This window comes from Labrus mixtus, chromosome 9, assembly GCF_963584025.1.
Source record: "Labrus mixtus chromosome 9, fLabMix1.1, whole genome shotgun sequence".
Lineage (NCBI taxonomy): Eukaryota > Metazoa > Chordata > Actinopteri > Labriformes > Labridae > Labrus > Labrus mixtus.
The window spans coordinates 3376787-3392556 of NC_083620.1; the positions used below are offsets into that span (position 1 = coordinate 3376787).

The 15770-nt window shown below is 39.3% G+C and overlaps 1 protein-coding gene and 1 long non-coding RNA gene across 5 annotated transcripts in view; one reads left to right on the forward strand and one right to left on the reverse strand.

Annotated features, from left to right (window-relative positions):
• Positions 1-4132: 4132 nt before the first annotated feature.
• LOC132980065 (uncharacterized) lies at positions 4133-4791 on the forward strand. The gene is made up of 2 exons (XR_009674129.1): positions 4133-4310; positions 4342-4791. It is a non-coding gene; the product is annotated as an uncharacterized LOC132980065 (long non-coding RNA).
• A 469-nt stretch (positions 4792-5260) lies between these two features.
• The window catches only part of LOC132980064 (unconventional myosin-Ic-like), a 74309-nt gene continuing 63799 nt past the window's right edge, over positions 5261-15770 (reverse strand). For all 4 annotated transcript variants that reach the window (XM_061045967.1, XM_061045971.1, XM_061045970.1 and 1 more), the window contains exons 16-32: positions 14779-14825; positions 14425-14505; positions 13151-13256; positions 10925-11042; positions 9434-9547; positions 9160-9236; positions 8985-9053; positions 8788-8872; positions 7781-7940; positions 7429-7512; positions 7260-7353; positions 7121-7176; positions 6774-6909; positions 6613-6683; positions 5721-5818; positions 5528-5627; positions 5261-5439 (exon numbers count right to left, since the gene is read on the reverse strand). In XM_061045967.1, coding sequence (XP_060901950.1) covers positions 5413-5439; positions 5528-5627; positions 5721-5818; positions 6613-6683; positions 6774-6909; positions 7121-7176; positions 7260-7353; positions 7429-7512; positions 7781-7940; positions 8788-8872; positions 8985-9053; positions 9160-9236; positions 9434-9547; positions 10925-11042; positions 13151-13256; positions 14425-14505; positions 14779-14825 — 1523 coding nt within the window. In that variant the 3' untranslated portion in view covers positions 5261-5412. The remainder of the gene's footprint in view (positions 5440-5527; positions 5628-5720; positions 5819-6612; positions 6684-6773; positions 6910-7120; positions 7177-7259; positions 7354-7428; positions 7513-7780; positions 7941-8787; positions 8873-8984; positions 9054-9159; positions 9237-9433; positions 9548-10924; positions 11043-13150; positions 13257-14424; positions 14506-14778; positions 14826-15770) is intronic.

Below are 15770 nucleotides of genomic sequence, written 5' to 3' on the forward strand. Positions count from 1 at the left end.
AAACCGCTGCTTGGATTTTCACACCGAGGGCGACACCTAGTGGCTGCTTCTGAGCAGGACAGTCAGTGTCTACTTCATACTGAATACAAGACTGCAACAGATAGAGAAGAGGACTCAAACACATCAACCGAAATATATCATTTTCTTAAAACTACAGTAACATGGTAGGCTCATAACAGTTCCAGCAGACTTTGAGCAACACTGCATTTATTTGAAAACGGGCTTTGGTCAACTTTGCAAAAAGTTTTTTTTTTTTGCTTAATTCATCTCATGAATAGTCAGTCTGTATGCTTGTGCCTTAACTACTCTTACATATTTAGACAGTTGAAAACAAACTGTTGTTTGCTGTTGAGCGTTGACCCAAAGACTAAACCTGAGGTTATTATGTAGGCCTACTCAAGAACAATAGAAGGATAGAGGCAGCATACCAGCAGCGTCTGACAGCAACACACAAAGAAAAGGTTAAAATATGAGTGTGACATCAGACTGATATAGACCTATCACAAAAATAAAGTGTCTTTAATCTTATTCCAATATGCGCAGATGTAGCGTAATACATATTTGACTAAATATATGTGATACAGAGAACAATGCTAAAAACAAATAAAAAGATCGACTCACTCACCCCACCTAGTGTTCAAATACTGAGATCAATTGTTTCACAAAGTATGTTAAAGTTAAAGACCCTGTGAGGAGATTTCAGCTGGTTATGAAACAAACAGAATTTAACACTGATGCCTCTTTATGACGTACAAAAGATAACGTAGTCATCAGCATTAAGGTTGACTTATTTATACATAGTACACCTTACAGAACCAATGTTAAGGAATTTGTTTTGGTGCGCTTTACCCACAGAAGGTCTCAAAGAACACATCGCTGTTAACTCCCTAAAGATGTTGTGAGAAACCAAAGAAACATGTCGACAGTCGAGGTCCAGTATCTCCTCCAGTCCGGCTTCTTGCTCGGTCACTCTCTCTTTTTCTCTTCTTAGCTCCATCCATCACTGTCGTCTTCTGTCTCTTAGCCTCAGTCATCGTATCAAACAGTAAGAGACGTGCTAACTGGCTGCTTTGTAGCTGAAGGCTGCTGTGTGAACTACTGTAGAGCCGTAAAGCCGTATACACTTCTCACACCAGCCAAAGTTACATAGTGCTCAAAACAGGTGACCAGGGCGCTCTGTGGACAATCGGAGTAATGCTGTTCTCCATGTTGAAAGTTATGATAGACCTACAGTTAGACCCACTTTAAAACTAATATTTTAAGGTGGAAAAGTTGTGTTGATGTTTGAAATCGCTGGCACAGGGAAGGTGTTACACAAAGCGATAAACTGCATGCTGCTAAAATATTCTTTTTTATATTTCCCGCAGTAAACTGGTAGATTTTTAGTGATACATTTGACTGTTAAAATAAAGCTGGATGAGAATTATATAAACAGAATTTAAACAGCAAAATGATAAGCTGCCCTTTGTGATTGGTTTCTCACAGGAGCTTTAAAGTCTTTATATGTGATTGTTCACACTTAAATATAATATAAATCAAGTATATCCTCTGAAAATAACTCTGTGAGTCATGACTGTCTACAATGGGTGTAACACCCGAGTCCCACTGTCTGTGATGTTTTCAGAGTTTTCAGAGTCCTATCTTCACTTTGTTTTCATCGCCTGGACGGTTGGCTGACTCCTCCCCTCGAGTATAAAAGTTGTTTAATTGAGGGACTAGAGAAAAGAAGAATAACATACTGTACTCACTGCTTAACTGTGTTTCTAGATCACGCTCATTTCAGGTAAATTTACATGCAGTGTGAAGATACGAGCATAATAAAGATCGCTAGCATTAGCATGCTAACACAACAATGCACCGCAAGTTGTTTTGGTTTCATGCTGGTGCTCAAGGGCGACATCTGCTGGATCAAAAAATCACATATAAAGCCTTTAAGTATTGCCAATAAAGTTTATCGTTGAATAAAGTAGCCTTCCGATACCTTTGCACCGGTATATCACTGCAAATACATTTCATACATCCACATAGAAACGGTCTGTTTTCAATCCAGTTTAGGGTTTCGCTACATCGGCAGCCATATCAATAAATGACCCATTACCCCCTCCAAACTAAAATTAAAAAGATTCCAGATTTTTCAAACAAAACACAAACTCACAGCTGAAACAGAAAGAAAACATAAATCACAAACAGCGAGGTCTCGTTTTGTTTTGACTTTTTCAAATTTATTTTTCAAATCTTTAGTATCTTTTCTCTTAGTGTGTTGGCATAATTATACATCGGTGTGGTGCATACAGTAAAGTCAGGACCAATAACAGGAGTGCATCTGTAAATCTAAAGACAACCTTTGGAGGATTTGGTTTGAATAAAGCTTATACACACAGAGGGATGAGGCGTTTAGGTGCTGCTGGGAAACTTTAGAAATGGCCACAAAGATAAGACTCTGTCAGGGAGGTATTTCTCTTGAACTCTCACACTCATCTGTCGTATATCCAACAAGGCACATGAACATGGTTTTTTTTTTTCCGTTAACAAACAACGACAGAAGCATTTCCTCCTCGAATGTTTCACATCTTCAAACCGTCACTTGGCTTGAATCTCTCATTCATAACACAGAACACAAACTGTACATAAAGATCTCCCTTCTGAACAAAAAACTAATCATTCAGAACTGGCAGAGTAATACCGTAGAACTCATTAGACAAAAACAATAAAATCAGGAGAAATCAACATGGTCTTTGGCTAGTTTGTTTCGTGTGCAGTAGCACAGTCCTGCCTCGGCTTATTGCACCAGTCTCGTGCAGAGGAAAATAAAGATCCACCATTGAGGTCTGGAGGGAAGAAAAAAGAAGGAAACAAGAAACATTTTGGAGCAAGTCTTCTTCAGATCAGTCTTTGGTCAACATTAGAAAGAGAGATGTGTGATGCAGAACTGGTCTTGATGTGGCTTTAAACCTGACTGGGGCCAAATATCTGTAATAATAAAACATATTTTCATTTTGTCAGACGTTAATGAAACTTTCCTAAAGTTTTACACGACTCAAGTCCTTAAGAATGTGTTTTTTTTAGAAGCACTGAAGGTTGAAGTTGAATTTTTGCAGAATGCATTAACAAGCTTTTCCGCTGAGATTCAGATGACACATTTCTATTCATTTAAATTAAATAGAAGGCGATAGAGCGAGGAGATTATTAGCTAAGCCTAGCATACAGACGGAAAAAAGAGGCAAACAGATTGTGTCTGTTTATTCACTGCTTTCCACATTTATCTTACACCAGGCGTGCACTCAACTATTTCAGTTCAATTCAAACTCAATTGTTTGAGTCGCACTGATTTTGAACTAGTTGTTCAGTGTTTTGAAATGAGGTGTACTAACTAACTTAGACACCTAATGTCAAAACAATTAAGTAAAATTCTTGCCCTTTTGGCATTTTTTAAAACTAATTTCAAGCAATGCAGGCCTCATGTTTTGCTTTTTATATCTTGAAATAACATGTTTATCTTGACCTGTCAGTTGAATGGGGCTTAATAAAAGGTCAAATGAGATTTTTTCATTAGAAATAAAACAAATGAACTTCCTAAGATTTGAGTTTTTGCAATGTATTAAGCTAAATTGTGTTTGGGTTTGACATTGAAGCTATTAGCTCAACATTTTCTTGATGTTTGACTTGTTAAAAAAGTTATATTTTTCATAGATATACTCTGACACTTTGGGAGACATGTTAATATCAATATCTGTCAATATCAGAGTGCAATGTTAGGATCTCTGAAGTAGAAGAAGTTCAGTGATAAGGCTTTAATTGGTGAGTTTGACCCTTAAAAGGGTTCTGAATGTTTCAAACTAGGAATGTTTCTAGGCTAGTTCCCTCGTCTGTTTAGCAAACATTTAAATTCTGTTTAACCGTCTTAGTCTTAAAGTAAAAAAGAAAACAGTCAAAATTGTCAATTTCTTTTTAGATCAAAATACTATCAAAGAGATGCTATCTGTTCACTGTGCTTGTTAACATCCGGGTAGTAGAGCAAGAAGAGCTACAGCACCGACTAGTGGCAGGTAGCTGTGTTACAGCTTGAGCACAACATATAAAAGTATTAATAATGTTTTTAACAGACTTTAAGTGTGTAATTCTGGTGCCGACTAACGAAGCTGATGGCGTTTAGTCGACTAAACACGAACATCCCTCATATTTTAAACAACGATAGATTCAAGATTTCTCTCCATTTATACAACTAGAAAAGAAAATTCGCAGGAAATGCTACATATTCTGGTAGCAGTTCAAACCCTAGTCAGGCCATCAGACCAGTTCAGTCAGAGAGAGTGAGAGAGAGAGAGAGAGAGAGAGGGAGAGAGAGAGAGGACAGGCAGCTGAGGGAAGAGGCTAGAAGACAAAGAAGTGAGGAGAGGTGGAGTAATGCAGGAAATGTTGATGAGTGAAAGACGAAGGTTACAGAGTTGAAATAAAACAAAAAATCAGTCAGAGGATGACGGTTTCTATCTACACTTAACTCATTCCGGTGCAGAGTGTCATGTTTTTTTTCATACATCAATATACAGCTCTTTATACTAATTATAAATAAATTAGTCAAGGAGAAAGGCACACAGCTGCCTATCATCTTCCTTTCACTTTTCTCGACCACTGCTCACATACTTTGTTCCTTTTGCAGCATTTACGATGTTTTCCATTTATTTCTTTGAAGCAAATCCTCCTGACACGCTTCCTTTTGTATCAAAACTCTGTATTGATTGATTCTTTAAATATACCCAGAGCTGAATCCAGCTTCACTCTGATTCAATGAAACACCATCTGACCTGACCAGCCTTCAGCGTGCAGAAGCCTCTCCATTTGATAGAAAACATTTCAATCATCCTCATCGTTGAACCTCTCAACAGCCAGTACACACAGTCAGCCTTTTTCTACACACCTCTATGCTCTCATAACAACCAATCCAACCCTGTAAATAGTGTCAGCCAGACAGTTACCAAGCCTACGAGTCAAGCAGAAGAAGTAAACAGGAAAACAAGAGGCAACAACAACTAACCCTGATTTTCTTCGACAACACTTCTGCACATGGTTGTCTCTTATTCCCACTCTTCCCTCATCATTGTCTTGGTCATGTTCCCAAATAAAGCACAATTAAACACACATGGTGCAAGAAAAATGCACAAAAATATTTGTTATTCCTTGGCCTCATATATAAAATCAGAATATTCAAACAGCAAAAGTATTAATCCCAAAAATATAATATATATAAACATAAATATATCAATTAGTTTTGCTTGATTTTGATTCCTTTTTTTTTTCTTTTCTTTTTTTTTTTAATTGGAAGCACTTATGCTTAGGCAGAGCGGGGGTCCGAAGTCGTGTGATTGGAGGATGGGAGGTCAGGAGGTCAAAGGTCCTGGTGTGGTCGGTCAGCAATCATCTGGAGTTCAGTCTGGGAGCCGTCTGGAAGGAAAGGTCGCGTCAGAGGTCACACTAGAGAACAAAGGTTAAATAACAGACTGAATGAGACTGAGGATAGTTATCCACTCACCACAGACAGGTGTCCATTCTTAGCCTTGGCCACCAGTAGTTCTGATCCAGGTGTGAAGTCTATGATCCCCTCCTTCCCCTGACCCCCTGTGAACTTTATACTGCAGACACACACAGGGACAGTTAAGACATCTTTTCACTCTTTAATGCCTTTAACATCGACAGGCACAGTGACACAGGTTTGTGCTCCTCACCTGCCCTGGTTGATGTTGATGCTGTTCATTTTGTCGGCACAGATCGCTATCTTGGTCAAGGTCTCGATCACGTGGTCGCTCTGCAGGACGACGTCTCCCTGAGAAGAACCCCAAGCACAGCCACACAGTTCAAACCTCACAGTCAAACACGGTACACTCTCATACTAAGATACATGAGATCTGCTTAGACGTGCCAGGGATCCTGCAGATACTTAAAAACTCTTCAATTAGATTCTTAAAAAGTCTTATCTTTACTTGTCAAAGGTCTTTAATTTGAGATGTGCGCTTGGAATGAAAGGTGCCTGAATATTTAATGAAATCTGCACTGTGTAGTTATTGCTAAATGATCAATATTTATTTATTTGTTCACATGACGATTTGAAGCATTTACAGCAGCGTATCACATGAGAAGAGGAAGAAGAAGAAGAAGAAGAGGAAATGTAGTTTCAAGAAAATGTGGCTTCAGGATGAAAAATAAAGAGAATGGTTGGCAGTGGCAAAGAATAATTTTGCGGGTCTTGCAAGATATGCAAAAAAACGAGGCAAAATAAAAAACCTTTCAGCCCAACATTAATTATGAAAAGAACCAATGCTGCACATTTTTTTTGGCTCTAAAAGTCTTAAATTTTGGGTGCTGGTGGTGCAGTGGTTAGTGTGCGCGCCCCATGTATGGAGGCTGTAGTCCTCCAAGCAGGCGGCCCAGGTTGAAATCCGACCTCTGGCTCGTTTCCCGCATGTCATTCCCCACTCTCTCTCTCTCTCTCTCTCTGATTTCTGACTCTATCCACTGTCCTAGCTCTCAAATAAAGGCATAAAAAGCCCAAAAATAGATCTTAAATTAGAGTGTGCAGCAGCATTGGTTCTGGTAAGATGGAATCATTGTTGGTTTCACCTTCTGTTTGTTGTCGTCACTGGGCACGTGTAGAACAAACAAGCCATCGCTGAGAGAGCTGACGGAGATACCTGCAGGAGAGTTTGAATGAGAGGTCAGTCCAGATACAAACACACATGCCCCCCCTCTTTCCCCCCGATGACTTGATGTTGACCTCTGACCTTTCAGAGCTCCATATTCGATGCGTTGTTTGAGTTTGCCCTCCTCTACGATGACGGCACTGTTGGAGGTGAGCAGCAGCTGCCGGGGTCGAGCTTTGTAGCCTTTCCTGTCGTACTTGGTGACCGGCACTGCGTACTGGAGAGAGGGAGGACGGTCACTACAGTTTGATTACCTTCAGAGTGCAGGTGAACTGGTTCTAAACCTGATGCATTTGATTAATTAACAGTCTTTAACAGCAGAGGAACAAATAAAATGTGAGCCAGGAACAAATATTCAGAGTGTGGTAATGTAACCATGACGACAGTTTTTAAGACAGCCCTTTGCTTTGTGAGGGAACTTCACTAACCTTCATCTTGTCGCTGCCAAGAGCCTGAACCACTTTGGGGTTAATGTCCTCGCCATCTGAACGAGAGGAGACACGCTGTTAAAATCTCACACAGAACTCAAAGAAGAAAATCACTAAAAAAAAAGAGGATAAGTCTCACTGAGTCTGGTGCTGACAAACAGTTTGGGCACGCTCTGTGGGTAGTTGTCCTTCTTGTCCTTGAAGATCTCACTGGCGGTCATCTTCTGCTCCATCTGCTCAGACAGATTTAAAAACAGTGAAGGAAACCAGAAACCTTTTGGGGGGGGGGGTGAGCAGACAAAACTCACCTGTAGTTTCCACTCAGGACTGATCTTCTTGCAGTAGCTCCACACCATGTTCTGCATGCACAGCTTACACAGATGATCTGATGCCTGCAGACACACACACACACACACAGTTTATATACAAGCTCTGCCACTTCCAATAGTCTTACACTGATTCTATGTGGAGACACAGTTTGATAACTATCCTGAAAGATCTTCATTTTAAAATCATTCTTTTGAATCACTTATTTTAAGTCCACAGAAGCATTGATGACTGTTTTTGACCCTTACTCTTACTCTGGACACTGCACTGCTCTGTTAATCTATTCATATGTGTGTATGAGTGTGTATAAGTGTGTGTGTGTCATGTCCAAACCTCTGTGAGAGCAGCGGGAGGTGTCGGCCAGCTCTTGTCCAGGACGTTCTTGGGCAGATTTCTGCGCAGCTTCATGAGGAAGGAGTAGCGCACGTAATCCAGGAAGTACTCGTTCTCTGGACAGCGCTCCTTGTGGCGGTAGATGAAGCCTTTGATGAACCTGACGAGGAGAAGAAGTTTTTAAATAAAGGGAGAACACAAAAAATATGTGTGTATCAAAGTTAATCAAAACACTAAGAAATAACAAAAACCAGATTCAAGAATTTAAACAAAACACAAAAATGAGATAACTTACTCAAACTGAATTTTGTGTTTTTCAAAAAATAAGTGAAAATGTGTTAAGATTTTGTTACCATCAATTGTTTTAATACATGCCGCCGAGTTATGAATGGTTTCTTTGTGGATGGGTGTAGTTGTTTACATTCTGTGTTTAAACACATTTTCTCCCATTTTGGGTCTCTGGTAATGTTTCCGCTTTCACACTTTTTTTTTGGCGTTTCATGACATATTCTTGTGTTTCATGAAATGTTTTTGCAGTAGAACTTCAGGGCCATCACGTTCAGACTTCGAGTGATCATGACAATAATTCCACTTTTGAGACCTAATAAATGATATATACTGGAGTATATGCAGACTGTAATTGATAATTTGACATTATTATTTTTATGAGGTTTTAAATCAGTTGTAGGCAAACCTTTTTTACGATGAGTAAGGTTATCAAATGTTCTACACTGTGTTACTTTCAATACCACGTGTTTTAAAACGAAACACTCTCTGCTACAGAGTGATAGCGTCCCAACGAGGCTTTACAATATTATATGTCTCAGACTTCTATTTTTGCTGCTGTGGTATCAAACAGTTCAGTTTCACTAGCATCATATTGAAGTTTAATATTCTGGTATCATGATAATCCTTGTGTCAAACGATGTTCAATTCATGGTGCTTTCAGCGTCTGCTACCTGTTTTACATGAACCCCCCCTCAGTGCTGCCACCTGCTGGTTCCTACCTGCGGATCGTATCTGAAGCCTGTCGCCTGACCTTGGCCCTCCTCCTGGCCAGGATCCCTCTCCACCACGCCTGGATGGCAATCGCTGCAGGGCAACACATCATCAACTTTCATGCACAAATAACTGGACTAGCTGTTCCACAAACCCCTGAATGCATGTATAATCATTAGAAGAGGAAGTGACAGAGTTTGCTCACCTGAGACTCTGAGTTTTTGGTATTTGGACTTCTGGCTGTAGCCTTTCCATCCTGCCTGCAGCTTGGTGGCTGTGAGATTCAAAAACAGAAAAAACAGAAGACAAAGGGTTTGAATCTCTAGGGTGATGATGAAATATGGAACACAAAGACCATCAGTCATGTCAGAGGATCTCACCAAGACTGTGCTTCCTGGTCTCTAGTGCCTCCTCAGTGGCGAACAAAGTCTTTGGGAAACGGATGAAGATTTTGGACCTAAAAGGTTGAGATTAAAATAAAACCATTTGAGATACTTTGACAGCTCAGAGTAATTCACAGACAGTCAAAAAGAAGCACAAGGAACTTCAACATGAAGGTGTAAAGGAGAGAAAGTTTGACAGTGTTGATAAAAAGAAGAAAGGTCTAAATGATGTATCTAAGAATATGATTCTTTCTGGATCTGTTTTGCTGACCTGCCCAGCTTGTACTCCTCGGGCTTGTATCCCAGGTGTTTGACCAGTGTGGCAACTCCGTCCGCCAGTTTCCCCTGCCAGTTTGGCCACGTGTCGGGACACAAAGACTTATACCTGAAAAAAAAAAAACACAAACACACAAGTTATTATTTTAGTCTAAACAGCTCAGAATTCTTTTTTGGAAATATCTCCTTATTCATTTGACAGGTATCGAGACACAATAATCATTAAGGACCAATTTTTTCCTGGTAACATGTCACATACTCCCCCCCCCCACCGATACATATACACATGCATACATGCACACACACATAGACACTTAAATTACAATAACAGGGGGGAAAAGAAAAGACAAGCATAAAACAAAAACAAACAAAAACACACACAAATAACATAATAATACTAAATAAAAATAATAATAATAATAATGATAAGAAATAATAGTAAAATAATAAACTACGATATAACAGTGATATGTGTCTCCTTCTTACAATGTTATATAGAGCATAGTTAGAGAATCAACTGTCCTGTAGTGTCTTTAATTTGGTTATATAATTGAGCACAGGGCTCCAGACAGATACACATTTTTCACATGATCCCCTCAAGTTGTACTTAATTTTCTCCAAATTTAAGAACATCATGAGATCCTTTAACCAGTCTGAAGCTTTGGGTGGTGACTTCTTGGCTCAGAATTCTAAAAGTCAGTCAAGTTTGTCCTAATTAAATCCAAAACTTCAACTATTCTACTATTGTTCCTTTTTTTTTTTTTTGTTAAGCTTGTACCTTAGGTTGTGAAATATCGTGATTAAAGCCTATTAAAGGCGATATTTTAACCCCCCTTTGACTTCTCTCTTTTAATATAAAAGTCACAGAATGTCCCGTAATGGGGGGGGGGTGATCCCTCCTAACAGAAGAATAACAGCAGCGAGGACAGCACTGTGTGTGTGTGTGTGTGTGTGTGTGTGTGTGTGTGTGTGTCTGAGTGGTGCTGGAGCTGCGTCTCTACATGTACATGTCGTGTTTCCACAATGCCTTAACACAATGTGAATTCACAGACTAGGAAACCAATGTAAAATCAATATGAAAGTGTTAAAGACGTAATGAAGGCGGAGCTTCATGCGGAACCACAATCTGATACCATGTGTTCAAAACGAAAAAAGATATGTGTTATCTTAAAGATCAATGGAGTCTCAAAGGACGGCAAAAAAAACTACAAACCTTCTGAAAAACATTTGACCAAAAGAAACCACGAGAAAAGACTAGAAATATTTTAGCAATTTAGTTTGCCTGTAATTTTTGATAATTAAAAACAAAAAGTTACACAATTGTGGCTGTCTATGACTTCTATTTTTGTTGCCGTGGTAACAAACAGGTATCAATAGCATTTGATTTGAACTAGTATTTTTTTGAAGTTTATTATTCTGGTATCGTAACAACTCCAGTTATAACATTAAGAAACAAAATAAACATGTTTGATTCAGTGCTTTTCACCTCTGAAGGAAGACCTCGTAGCGCCGTCTGTAAGCGAAGCCGGCCCTCCTCACCCTCAGGTTCTCCATCAGCCCCAGATACTTGACTTGGTGACGGATCAACACATCGTCAAAGCGAACTGAGACAGGAGGAGAGAGGGGGGAGAAGAGGGAGAGGAAATCAGTCCGATGAAAAAAAAAAAAGTAAAGTCAGTTGGAGCACGATGAACTAGAGAAAAGCAGAAAGATCAGCAGTAGGAGTGATGGAGGACAGAGAGGCTGTGTGAAAGTGAAACAAAAGGCCGTCTGTGGAGAGAAACAAAGGCCAGCCCGATAACAACAACCCTTTCTGAAAATGACTTAAAAGACATTTATTTAACAGTCGAGCAAACCAAATGAAGACATTACATCTAATTAAAGTGAACATTGAGGAAAATCAACAAAGCCTGATAGGACCGGGGTTAAGTTTTATCCTTCTTCAATGTGACTCACAGAGTTTTTTGTAACAGTTCAGTGAATCGTTATGTGTTTGGATTAAATCTTTCACTGGATTTAAATTGTTGGGACTTCAGTGTTTCCCCTAGGTTTATAGCGTTGGAGGGGTCACACACGGGCCGCCCCCCTAATATAATGGTAGGGGAAACACTGGACTCAGTTTGGTGGATGATAATGATCAGGAGAGTTCAATAAATCTTCAAATGGTTAAAAGAGGCGGTTTGTTTGTCGATGGTCTGACAGATTGAGGCTGCTGTGGTTTTTGAATCCACACACACAGGGCCATCAGTGTGTGTGCCTGCTTTATCGGACATGTGTAACATGGTTATAAGCTTATAACTTTAATGCAGACTTAATGAGTGAGAAAAGGATGGATTGAGTCTAGGTCGAGATCTAGAAGACCAAAAGTTTAAGGATGAGGTTAAACTCAAAGGAGAATACGGATCAATGAGGGCAAAAAAACAACAACAAAACTTTTGATGGTCGACGATGGGCAAAATCTGACAAATCAGGTTTGACTATGTAAATCTTTAGTCGGGGACAAGGCTACTTAATTCATGAGTCATTTTGAAATTAAATTCCTTTTTTAAGATTCTTTTGACAGTATGGTGCTGAGCTGTCAAAATATTAAACATTTCAGAAACAGAAATAGATTTTTCCCTGGGTGAGAATTCAGGCGTCACAGTTTCTCGTATACACAGAATAGGAAACATTGATTCGACATTAAGCACTAAAGACAACAAGTGCAGAGTATTAGAAAGGCTATGTACTAAAGAACCAAGTTGAAGGAATAAAGCAACATATAGAAAGCTCTGTATTGCACAGTTGAGATGTTTTTCTGTTTGTGTAACTTTTACTAAAGAATAACTTCACATGATGCTTCATGTTCCTCATCATGTTGTCTGCTCCTCTATTAGTACACTTCTGAATAGCATGAAGGCATGAACATTAAAATGTTATTCTTGTAATATCTTTAGGAACAAAGTTCACAGCTCATAACTCACTTTTCTTCTAAATCCAGTCATGTTTACATTTTAACATGTGTGTTATTTATTATTATGTTTTTGTTGCTTCCACACCTATGGAAGCCCTGAGCGTACAAACATCCATACAGTTTAATTTACTCCCTCTCCCCATGGTAATTAGTAAGAGCCGCATGTTTTCTCCAGATCTCGGCTTATATTTATGTCGTTGTCTTGAGATAACAACGCTGGTTTTCCCGAGATACAGAAAGAAATTTCTCAAGATCTGAAGAAAACAACTTAAATTAACTTGTGATCACAGAAAAGTGTTGCTAAAGAAAGCGTATGTGTGCATGTCTGCTTAGGGCTTCCATACACATCTGTTTTAAAAAATTTCAGATTTAAAAATATCAATAAGCAATCAGATAATTCTGTTTTAAAGCCTCTCTTTTTCTTAACTCCTTAAAATGTCATCAATATAATATAATAATAATATAATATCAATATGTCAGCTCATAATTATTCCTACTACTGTGGAGAACAGAAATGTGCATTCAAAATAAAAAAGCTGCTTGATTAAGAGTATACTGAAGAAAGACTATTGAGGAGGAAGTTCAGAGTCAACATGCTTTAAATAACTTTTAGTTCTCATGTTTTACACTTTGAATGTATTTTCTATTATTTGACCATTATGTTTCAGTCTGATGACTCTAGATGTGAAAGGACACTCAAATGATTTCTGCATCCTCATGTTGCAGCGTCGTACCGAGCAGAGAACAGTGACCTCATACCTGCTTGTTTGGAGTCGTTGGGCTTGATGCAGCGGACGTACGACGGCTCCTTCGACATGAGGATCTCCATGAGTTTCGCCAGACTGGCTTTGAACTGAGTGGCCGCCTGGAGGGGCAGACACAGACGGAGAGGAGAGAAGAAAGGTGGATGAGGAGAGGAGAAACACCGGAGGTAAGAGGAGAGGACGGTCAGGAGCCCCGAGGTAGAAACTGAAGAGCTTGTGTGAATCAAAGACCGCAGACGGATGATAATGATGACCTCAGTGGAGCGACACAAGCAGGGTGAGTACAGCTGGAACACTGGGACCAGTGTGGAGGACTGGGACTGTTGCAGCACCCTGTTCAAGTGTGTGTGTGTAAGAAGGGCATGCAAGTGTCAGGGCATTTCTCAGTGAGCAGGAGGCTGCAGAGAATACCCCATCAGACCTCCCACTCCTCACTGCAGAGGGGGGAAACACATCGCCGTTTGTTTATCTCTGGGAAAGTATTTCCAGATTCATATTTATTTCATTCCTTCCCACTTTTATTCACAAAACCTTTACAGCAACAACATGTTTGTCCCAATCACTCTGTTGTAAGGACAATCTATTTAACAAAAAAATAACCTCCGACTGTGATGGAAAAGTTTACGCTGTGTTTGGATTTTTATTTCAAATACTCATTGTTCTATTTTTTGTTTTTGACAGGATACTGACTTTGTTGTAAAGATTCAGTTTAACCATCTAATTCACTTCTGAGAAGTCATTTGAATTCTTCTAATATTCAGACTGCTGCACAAATTAAATAACTGAACCGTATAGTTTGTTATTTCTCTCTGGAAGGGCACGCTTAGTTGAGCCTTAAGTGACAGAGAAAAAGTATTTTGACCATCTGCTAACAAATGAAGCTTCAACAATCAGGGGATGGATGCAGATAACTTTTGCTAACTTTTGAGTTAAGTGATGTTTTTGGGTTTTGATGCCTTTATATGATAGGACAGTGAAAAGAGTAGGACATCTGGGAGAAAGTGGGGAATGACATGTTGGAAAGGAGCATCAGGTCTAACTTAACCCCAGGTAGCCCGCTTGGAGGACGATAGCCTCCGTACACGGGGCGCGACTTTACCGCTAGGCCACCTGCGCCCTAACTTCTGCTTGATTCTTGAGCTCATTATGTTTTTTGTCAAGGTCAACATGGAAAAGTGGTCAAGAGGAAACATAGAGGGTACATTTTTACATTTTCCGACCTCAGCCTGTCCAGTCCTTATGTACAGTGTATGTTCAGTGGTTTCTCACCGTGTCGGGGCGTTTCTTGTCACTCAGCTCCTCCCTGTCGAAACACTGGTTCAGGATCTTGTTCTCTGACATACACATCACCTGTTAACACACACAGAGGACATTTTCAACCTCTGGATCAGAGACACACTGTGTAACTTTCTACAAGTGAGTTTACTGCTTTGACTGATAATCCTCAAAGGTCAGTGGACCTCATTCACCAATATCTTAACATCTTTCTTACATTTTGTTCTTAGCAGAGAATAAATCACAGATTAAAAAACTTTGGTGAATCTTTTAAAAAACTGCATAAGAGGCTTTTAAGAACGGTTGGTGAATGAAGCCCTCTGATTATTTCCTTTATTTTAAACTCACCTCTTTTAAGTTCCTGAAGAGCAGGTCCATGTTCTTGTCCAAAAACCCTGAGAGAAGAAGAGAAGAAGTTTTATGTTAGGACACAAACAGACCACAGTATCACCCGTCACCTGCTGCATTAAGTCATCTCTGATCCCAGTGTTGGGTGAATTAATTTACTTTAGTGTAATAGTTATTTTTACCTCAAAACATAATTTATCATGAGTGAAAATATCTTCATCCATCTTTTCTCACACTCTCTCCTTGAATCAAACTCTGATGCTGTCTGCTGTTGATTCAAACTTAAACCTCTCTTTGTTCCCCTCGCTGTCTCCATTAATTAAGCATAGCTTGCACTTTCACAGCCCTACCTCCATCAGTGCATAAACATCGGTCATATGAACCGCTCCGCAGCTCAGAGTTTGTGTTCATGTTTTATTAAATATTTTAAAACTACTCTCAGTTAAACTCAGCCCTCTGAAGGTGCTTTTAAAACCAGAAGTCTTCCAGCTGTTCAACATGCATATCTACAGAAGCCCTAAAAGGACATACATCCATATTTGAATTTCTCTCTTTTTTCTGTGATAATGAGTACATTTTATTTGTTTTCTCAGGATCTGGATTTGTATCTATCATATCTCAGGATAACAACACTGGTTTTCATGTTATAAAACTTAGATTTGTTTATAACTTCTCTTAGATCTTTTATTTGTAAATTTGTGTTTTTTGAAGTCTTGTTTTGTGCCTAAATGTTCTTATGTCAAGTGTTTTATATAATGTCTTACAGAATTTACCCAAGGGATTAATAAAGTATTTCTAATTCTGATTGTAGCTGCTGTAACAGTGTCATTTCCTTTAAAGTCGCCTTAAGCTTTTCAGGGTTGAATAAATGTCATCATTGCTGAAATGAAAACGGCAGAAACAGCTGCTGCCGTGAAGAATCATGAATTTTGCGCCCTCGACTAATCGCAGTAACCCGGTAAACTCGCAATCCATCATCCAATGGAGAGACA